The sequence below is a fragment of the Alosa alosa genome, chromosome 9, assembly GCF_017589495.1.
Source record: "Alosa alosa isolate M-15738 ecotype Scorff River chromosome 9, AALO_Geno_1.1, whole genome shotgun sequence".
Lineage (NCBI taxonomy): Eukaryota > Metazoa > Chordata > Actinopteri > Clupeiformes > Clupeidae > Alosa > Alosa alosa.
Genome location: NC_063197.1, coordinates 12,861,483 through 12,871,482, shown reverse-complemented (window position 1 = coordinate 12,871,482; position 10,000 = coordinate 12,861,483). Strand labels below are relative to the sequence as shown.

Genomic DNA, 10,000 nt, shown 5'->3' with positions numbered 1-10,000 from the left:
AAAGTCCCCTGTTGAGAAATCAAAAGCATTCCGCCCGTTTATGACGGTGATACAGCAGCAGTCGGGTGGTGGTGGGGGGGGGGGTGATGTAGGGGTGGTAGGACAGAGAGAGATTGGCAAGCGTTGCAGCTGTAAACAGATCCTGCTCAGCTTCTGTGCGCTCTCCACAGAAACACAAAAGCCTCCCATTGTGTGTGCCTGACCCCTGAATGTGTCGCTCGCCTCGCACCCATGCCACAGCACAGCACACCAGACCAGACCGCAACCCAATCCAACCCGACCCAACCCTGCCCCACCCATAAATCATACCATACCAGTCTATCTATGCCTGCTATTCGCACGTACAGGGGATAAACAGAAGAAAGGGTGTATCTCGAGTGTGTGTGTGTGTGTGTGTGTGTGTGTGTGTGTGTGTGTGTGTGTGTGTGTGTATGTGTGTGTGTGTGCGTGCCTGTGTATCTCCTGTGTATCACGCGCATGTGTATCTCTGTGTGTGTGTATGTGTGTGAGCGTGTGTGTGTGATGAGTTGTGCCTGTTGTAGGGATGGCTTTAGTGGCTGTTGTTGTCTGTGTATTGAAACTGTGTATTGTAAGCTCTTGCTCTCCTGTTTGCAGTCCCCAGGCCCACGGCAGGCAACCTCCTCCTCTTCCTGTCTTCTCTCACCACCAACACACCATACGTACAATTACTTTTACTCTTTACACAATACCTGCAATCAGTTTCAGTTCAAGCACACTTAAAGGACAGGTAACATAGTTTTTAAAAAATGTACCATACTTTTCAAAATATATATTGTATGTGCTCTCAAAATCATCAAATCCATGACTTTGCTCGCTCTACCAGGTGAGCTGCACATACATACACCTGTTAAAGGAGAATTCCAAGTACCAGTACCAAGTACTGTCGGTACAAGTATAGTATCGTATAGTTATCGTTATAGTTATCGCTCTTAGTGTGATCGGCCCTTAAAACACGCACCAGGGAAGGGGTTGTCATTTCTGTGGCAGGACCCGGTTCGTTCTATCGTTGCCTAGACGCTTTCCTGTTGGGATGCTCTGTTTGCTTTTTGTAGCGCTTGTTTATGAAATAAGGTTGTTTTGAGGACTGGCTATTGCTCTGTATGGCCCTTATGTGTTTCCGTAAGGCTGTTGCTTGAATTTGACTAGGCCTATGCAGTGTAGTCACTTGTATACTTGTGTATGTGCAGTATGTAGATGTTTTTTTCCTATGGGAGATCATACAAAACCAGGATGAGTTCAGATGTGTTTGTTAGTATTTGTCTGTGGTGGTGTGTGCTTGCATATAAATTTGGTTATAACCTCATACACACCTTTAGAGTAATCTGTGTAATCGTGTGTAATCTGTCCGTATTGTGTCACACATACAGTATGCGTATTTGTATGTGTTGCATGGTTGACCTGAATGCTTGACCTCACCCATTTATGCATACATTTGTCTTCGCTGTGTGTTTTGTGCCTTGAACCTCTGTGGGTTTGCGTCATTGGTATGCTATTTTTAAAAAGAGGACCTTGACATTATTCCTGTGGCTTCTGTAATTCCAGATCGGATGATATATCAGAAGACACAGCAAAAGAAAGGTAAAAAAGAGAGGGGCCCTAATTTGCCTGGATGAGGTGTGTGTGTGTGTGTGTGTGTGTGAGTGTGTGTGTGTGTGTGTGTGTGTATGTGTGAGAGAGAGAGAGAGAGAGAGAGAGAGAGAGAGAGAGAGAGAGAGAGAGAGCATGGTTAATGGCACATTGTTTTTACTATGGCCGACAGCCAGGATGAGCCTGGAATGGCACATTGTTTTGGCAAAAGCGTGCTGTTGTGCAAGCCCTTACAAAACGCGGCATCACCGTAAAAAGCTGCTTCCTCAACAGTTTGTTCCACAATAATCCCTGGGTCGGGGACTGCCAAATAAACAGCGGCCACCCCACTGTGCGGTGTGCTGGGGGTGTTGCGGCCCCCCCCCCCCTTACCCCATTCCACCCCTCCTCTCCTCTCCTCTCTCCTTCTCTCCTCTCCTCCCCTCTTCTTTCGTTCCCTCCATCTTGGTAATTACACAGTAAAAACAGAGAGTTCTGTAATTATGCCTCGTCCACTTCTCCCCGCTGAGCTTGAGGTTATTCCCTGACGGTGTCCTCCGGTGGCCGGCCTGCACCTCCACCTGCGTGCCCGTCTGTGTGCCAGCTACCCAGCTGCTCGGCACGGGCCATGAACCCTCCACGCTCCTCTGCGCTTCCTCCCACAAGGAAAGACTAGCGGTGGCTTAGAACGTTCCTCCTACAGGGAAAGACTAGCGGAGGCTTAGAACGTTCCTCCTACAGGGAATGACTAGCGGCTAGCGGTGGCTTAGAACGTTCCTCCTACAGGGAAAGACTAGCGGAGGCTTAGAACATTCCTCCTATAGGGAAAGACTAGCGGAGGCTTAGAACGTTCCTCCTACAGGGGAAGACTAGCGGTGGCTTAGAACGTTCCCCCACTCTGCAGTCTCACCCCTGTGTAGGGAACATCTTCTCATTCACTAGAAAGTGCATTATATAGTTAATAACAAATGCGCTACCTAGTGAATTACCACCATATAGTTATTGCCTATACTACACTAGTCATCTAGTGAATGAGTGGATGTTCTGTATAACTTTGTTTCCTGTGTGCTACAGAAGCTCTAACCTCCGCACACAACCCCCCCGAACCCTCATGCTCCGCTTCATTCCCGACCCGACTTCGTTCCCCTTGCGTGGCGTCTCACTGTAGCTCACAGTGTTCGGTGCTGGGGTGAGGTCTCTGGTGTGGCGCTCCGTCGGCCCATGGCTCGTGAAAGGTGAGCCCATTGTGTGACTTTTACGAGCTCCCCTCGAATTAATGGCTGTTTAGCTTTCAGTCTCGTCGGGGTTTCGCTCGCCCGTTACAGCCACGCTTCTCGTTTAATCGAATCCACAATTAAGTTGTTTGTTAAATTGCCGTAAAAGTCACCGGAGACCGCCGCGTGGAAAGTATGACCCGCACCATCTCACCGGCTGGATCTGGTTTCCCTCCGAAACGCAAAACAGGGTGATTAAAGAAAAGCAAAAGGAAAGAAAAGAAACTTCAGATTCCCACACCGAATGGTAAAATGTACTGAACAGCCTATAGACTGCTGGGATGACTGAGAAACTGGTGATGAAAGCAAAAAAAGAGCCTCAGTTGTAGTCACAGACAGACTTCCCTCAGTCAACTCAAGGCCATGCTTTGTTTGACACTTGGCTAATGGCAACTTTTATGGCAGATTTCCAGGTTCCATAAAGTTTCACAGGGTTCAAACTGAATACAAGGGCACGGTATCAATAGGGTAGATCCTACTCATGATAATAGAGGGAGATAAAGTAAGGAAGACAATATGGCAGAACAAAGGCTTTGTGAGATTCCCTCAATGTACTGTTCTAGGTGGTGTATTAATACACTTTCCTTGTGCTTGCAAGGCAGGCCGGTGGAAAAACCAATCGCAACAAAAAAAAAGTCTTCTCTAGACGGACATTCCACAGTGACCATTGATCAGCCATGTTGTCTAAAACCACCACCCTGTTCTAGAAATGTTAATATAACAGGGCCACTCAACGCCTCTCAGACTGGTCCCTTCCCTCACAGCCAAACACACACACACACACACACACACACACACACACACACACACACACACACACACAGAGGAATATAGCTGTGATTAATGGACTTTTTTCTTCTCCATTAGATTAGTGAGATGTGATGCTATCAGCGCTCCGCACCTCTGCGTCTCGTAACAATGCCCCGGCTGCAGGGAAACACGGGAAGTGCGTTGTGTGTGATTTGGCAGCCAGCGAGCACCGCGGGAGAACTGGGCTGTGAAAACACACCACTCCTCCTCCTTCCCCTACCAACACACACACACACACACACACACACACACACACACACACACACACACACACACACACACACACACACACACACACACACACACACACACACACACACACACAAATACTTACACACATACACACATACACATACATGCCACTTGTGTATGCAAACACAAACACACACACTACTCAAGCGCAAACACACACACACAAACACACACAAACACACACACACACACACACACACACACACACACACACACACACACACACACACACACACAAGCACACACCCCTTTTGACGGCAACAAAGGAAAAGGGAGTCGTGGGTCCATCTGTCCGACCCGACCCGGTTCTGTTCTGTTCTGTTGTGTTCTGAGAGGGGCGTTGGTGGGGTAGAATGGAAGGAAGTGTTCGTGGGGAGCGTGTTTTGGTGGGGCTCTGTGTGAGAGCCAGGGCTCGGCCCAGGTGATGACAGCAAGGGGAGGGGGAGGGGGGGGGGGGGGGGGGGCATCATCATCCCTACAGCAGGAAGCGGAGCAGCAGGCTGTGGTGTGTACCATGCTGGGTGGTTATGGTGTGATGTTCGACCCCTAAGGTTAATATGGGATGTTTCAGCTGATAGAAATTGCTGTTCACACAGTTTTAGGCGTTGTCATCCTCTTGTAGCACTTTGTTAGTGTGTGTGTGTGTGTGTGTGTGTGTGTGTGTGTGTGTGTGTGTGTGTGTGTGTGTGTGTGTGTGTGTGTGTGTGTGCGTTAAGGCTTCAAAGTGCTTGAAATTGATTGAAAATATGTTTGTTCACACGTGTATGAGAGAACGAACGAGAGAGGTAGACGGACAGACAGACAGACTTGTCATACTCTAGACATCATCATTCAGTCCAGTCTACTCTTCTTATGGACTTGTGAGGACAGCGTGAGGTCAGTGGCATCTGCTCCCTGCCCTGTGTGTGTGTGTGTGTGTGTGTGTGTGTGTGTGTGTGTGTGTGTGTGTGTGTGTGTGTGTGTGTGTGTGTGTGTGTGTGTCAGTCTGTCTGGTTGTCTTTTGTGTGTGTGTGTGTGTGTGTGTGTGTGTGTGTTTATGTCTGTATCTATGGAGGTTGATATCCTTCCTCTGATTTATTGGCCTTGCTCTGTGAAACCCACCAGAGGTTTACAAGCACACATTTCACAGCATGTGAGGGCATCTCACACAGCACTGATAACACCTGGAACATGTAAAAGAAAGATGGAGGAAAGAGCAAGGGAGGAAGGTGTACCGACACGAAAGAGAGAGAGATGGATTGGTGAGAATAAAGAAATCATCTGTACAGGGGAGTTTTGTGTGTGTGTGTGTGTGTGTGTGTGTGTGTGTGTGTGTGTGTGTGTGTGTGTGTGTGTGTGTGTGTATGTGTGTGTGTGATAGATGAGCCAGGACCTCTGGCCAAAGTCTGGTATCAGTTTACCCTCACTGATAAATGTGTGTGCTAGACCAGTGTGACATTTCACAGGACTCGTTTGCATCGCAAACAGATTATAGCATGTTTGTGACAGTCAAAACCAAGTAGCCTGGTGTCTGTGAGCGTGTGTGTGTGTGTGTGTGTGAGAGAGAGAGAGAGAGAGAGAGAAAGCTGTGAGTCTGTGAGCTGTGGTGTGCCATATCAAAGCTAGGGGGACCTAGAAATCTATTTTTCTTGTTGAGCTACCCTCCGCCAGAGAAAAAACACACACACACACACACACACACACACACACTCACACACACACACACACACACACACACACACACACACACACACACACACACACACACACACACACACAGACACACACTCACAAAGGGAAATTCCTCCAACAGCATACAGCATTTCTGAGTCTCCTGCCACACCACACAGCCAGTACATCTAACCATAAGGTGTGCCTATCCCACGGAGGAGGCTGATTGCTGTGGCACAACTCTTGATTGCTGGGTCCACTAATCCCGTGTGTGGGTGGGTCCAACGTGCTGCACAGACAACAAAGCAGCAATTACCCCTGTGAACATTTCACGATTTGATATTTTAATTGGCCTGTCATAAGACCGGCTATCAAAAGCTGACAGACCCAAATGGTTTCTTCACACACCATGGAGTTTTAGTAAATATTTTGTTTTGTCATCTCTGTTTGTCCTGGAGCCTCCTCTGGCTCCTCTGGGGCGGTGTTTGTGGGAAGATTAGCTTTGCTTTTCTCTTCTCTCCTGGAGTTCCAGCATGCTTCTCTGAAGAGCAGTGCCAACACAATGCAGAGTCTCGCCAGACGCCAGCTCTCAAATATACAGTACACCCACCCCAACACGGCATTAACCCTTGAAGAACCATCAGCGCCCGCCCCAAATCATCAACTTTATTTGCCAGCCTTAAGGTCCATTCAGTACACAATGACAAAATGTACAACATACATTAAAAAAGATAAAGATAAACATGTACAGACAAGATAAAGTTAAACATGTACAGAAAAGATAAAGTTTTGTACAGAAATTTACAAAATGCATCTTGCTGAAATGTGCCTCTGTGTAACACCAAAGAAACTGGTGCAGCACGGAGTCTGTGTCTTCAAGGAGTTGTGATCGTAACTCTTCAAGACAGGATAATGTTTTCTTGTAAAAATTCAAGCAAGTCTGAAAAGACATGTGGAGCAGGCTGGGGTTGGGGGGGTTGAGTGGTTCAGTATTTTGGTGAAATTCTCAACACACAAAATGTGGGACTAAAACATGAATGAAGTGAATGAAAGGGAATGAAGTAATGTTTTGTCTTGGATAGACCATTTAGATTGTAGAATGATAGGAGTTTGCTTCTCTTTCAGGACATTAAAGAGTAAGGATTGGCAAAGAGAGATTTCTGAACATGAGCACTACTACCAGACGCGAGCAACAATGACTCGTATGGCATCGGGGTGGGGGACGGGGTGTGACTCAACGTTGCCTGCTCATCGCCAACAATCGCATTCCTGGAAGTGCCTGCGAGCGAGGGCATTCTGTCGCCAAAAAAAGAAAGGCTTTCAGGGAAGTAGGCCAAGTCAGTGTCACTCACTGCCTCTTACAGGGGGAGAGGCTCGGCCTGACAGCTGTTCTCCTTCCGGAGGGTTCCACTCACTCCAATCACTCACTCACAGAGGAGACAGACAGAGAGAGAGAGAGAGAAAGAAAGAGAGAGAGAGAGAGAGAGAGAGACAGAGAGAGAGGGGAAGAGCAGCTGTCACAGTGTTTGAGCATGACATATAGTCGATACTTGGATTGTGTTTGGTAAGCTAGAAATCTATTGCCAAGTGGAAAAGTGGTTCTGCATTTTTGTGGGAGCACATTAGTGAAATTGAATTCTGTTGGAAGTAAAGATTTGGTGCTGTGTAAAACTAGAGAAATTCACTGGTAGTGAAATGTGGGTCTTTCTATGTGTCTTTTGGGTCTCACTTTGAGTGCTTTTGGTGAGTTAAAAATCTCTCAGTAGTAAAGATTTCATCTTGTACTTGTATAGTACAATGTTTCTGGTTAGCTAGAAAATCATTGTGAGTTACTGTTAATTGTCATGCTACTAGTTTATCGGCCACAGCAACGAAGAGGACTCACTGAAGAATTTGTTGGTATTTGTGGGTGCCCGCATCAAGGGCTTGCGGTTGGTCTGGCTTTAGCTAATCGGATCATAAACAGCCACAGCATTGAAAAGGGATGACCGCAGAATTTGTTGGTATTTGTTGGTAGGGAACCCATCAGTGTGGAGGGGGTGGGTCTGGTACGCCAGACACCACTGTTGAGCCTTCTGGAGGTGTCGTGGCCCTAATTCAACAAAACACAGATGAAGGAAGGTGCCTGCTTGATAAGCCCAGTGAAATGCTCACGAAGGCTGCTCTGTTGGTGATTTCTATTTGCCCATAGAGGTTGCTTCATTAGTGATATTGTTTTTAATGGTAAATAGGCTTGGTTGTTGATTGGCCATTGTGGGAAATACCTGTTACCTACCTGTAACACTAAGAATTTAATATCTCTCCTGTGTATATCTGAAAAAAATATGTTATGTTACTATTTTGGTTTGTATTTGAGTGTTTTTGCTGAGCTAGAAATCTATTGCTTGTAAGAATCCAGTCCTGATTTTATGAGCCAGCTGGGTGATGTCCGTCTAACAGTGACGCAAAGCTCTCAGGCTCTGGAACGCTCTACGTCCTGACAGGAAGCGAAAGGTGTCGGCCCTGTCAAGGCCACACCGTAGACAGGGAACGGCAATTAGCTTCCTGAGGTCAGAGGTCAGGGGTCAGTATTGTGAGGACAAAATGCTGCCAGCAAAGCACTGAGAGTAGGGGCCAGGACCTGCATGGAATGTAAGAGGTCCTCAGTCACTGTAGCACACACACACACACACACACACACACACACACACACACACACACACACACACACACACACACACATTGCATTTATATAGTGCTTTTCAAGACACCCAAAGCGCCTCACAGTGAAGGGGGGACTTCACTAACCACCACACACACTCACATAGAAACACACAGGGACTGAGACAAAACAAAAATAAAGAAATAATTGAGTATGTAAATGTTGATCCACCCAAGGCATCATTATAATGAAGAATGCTAATATTTACTATCACTTAGCCGTATACATGTACTGTAGTAACCGTCCAAAACACACAGGCTTTAAAAAGCACAGAGAACCTGTTTATGTAAGTCAGGCTGTTTCTGTGTATGCGTGTGTGTGTGTGTGTGTGTGTGTGTGTGTGTGTGTGTGTGTGTGTGTGTGTGTGTGTGTGTGTGTGTGTGTGTGTGTGTGTGAGTGAATACGTGTTTATGTCATACCTGTCAACATTTAGCTTTCCAAAAACGGGATTTTTTTTTTTTTGGGGGTGGTGTCAGTGTTTATACCGCATCTGTGTTTGCATATTTAATACGTTTCATACACGTGTTTCAACACTCCATTTCGGTCGTTGCTTTTACCTTACCATTACCTTACCCATGCCAGTTATGTATCCGCCAGCTGCCTGCCTGCAGCCTACTTCCAAAACTCCAAAGCTGCTTGCTGTCCCATTTGGTTCCGAGGGAACAAGTTCAGTGTATCAACAACACTCAATAACAGTTTATGTGATGTGTTAATCAATTAAATTCCCAACAATTTCACAACAGCTAGTTCTGGAGTAGGCCATTCAGCTAGCCCGCTTGCTTACGACGAGAGGCTGCGCAGTTGGCACCCGCTTCCTTATTTGGGTTTTGGCTTCCTTATTTGGGTTTTGGGTTGCCAGGTTTTAGCCTATGACAAAACGGTTGAAATTGAAACTAAGTGATCGTGTATGTGTAGGGTGTATTTCATACACAATCTGGCAACCTGAATGGATCAATGATGGCCATGCAAATTACGGGAGTTTTCCGGGAGAAATAACAAAACGGGAGGGTGCTGGGAGATGACCTTGAAATACGGGAGAAACCCGGGAAAAACGGGAGTGTTGACAGGTATGGTTTATGTGTGAGGAAGTGTCTAATGCTGTTAAAGGGGTCCGTCGTGCATGCTGACGGGCTCTGCTATGTCCAGGCCCATGCCGGAGCGCATAGCTCTAATTCCTACTGGATTAAACGATTGCCGCTGCTGCGCGCCACTCTGACCCTCTGTGGGGTGGTCGCCACGGGAATGGCAGACAACTGGAAACAAACTGTCAGCCGCCCTCCACCGAATTGCTTACGATTCTGTAAACCCTCACTGCTTTTCTGCCCACCGCCCTCCAAACACTGCCATGCAAACGCCGTAAACACACACACACACACACACACACACACACACACACACACACACACACACACACACACACACACACACACACACACACACACACGCGCGCGCGCGCGCGCACACATCCACACAGACACACGCTTTCACTAAATTGCACACTGCAGAGGCCCGAGATGCTGTCTTTGTCCCAATTGCAAACATGTGCTGCCGTACCGTGTGCCCACTGTTTGTACTGATTGGTTAGATGTGCTCACGCAAGCGCTACCCTTGTCTCTGTACGCTCAGAATAGCATTACTTGAGCAGCCGCATGCTGCACAATCCCCTGAATGAAGTGAAGTGAACAGCCAGCGCCAGTAGTCTGTGGAGCACGGGGACTGCAGCTGA

General features: G+C 47.2%; 1 protein-coding gene across 7 annotated transcripts in view; it reads left to right on the top strand.

Annotated features, from left to right (window-relative positions):
- The window catches only part of palld (palladin, cytoskeletal associated protein), a 95,609-nt gene that overhangs the window by 49,550 nt on the left and 36,059 nt on the right, over window positions 1-10,000 (top strand). For 6 of the 7 annotated variants that reach the window (XM_048252162.1, XM_048252165.1, XM_048252164.1 and 3 more), the window contains one exon: window positions 1,564-1,599. The exons of the other annotated variant lie outside the window; for it this stretch is intronic. In XM_048252162.1, coding sequence (XP_048108119.1) covers window positions 1,564-1,599 — 36 coding nt within the window. The remainder of the gene's footprint in view (window positions 1-1,563; window positions 1,600-10,000) is intronic. 7 annotated transcript variants of the gene reach the window in all.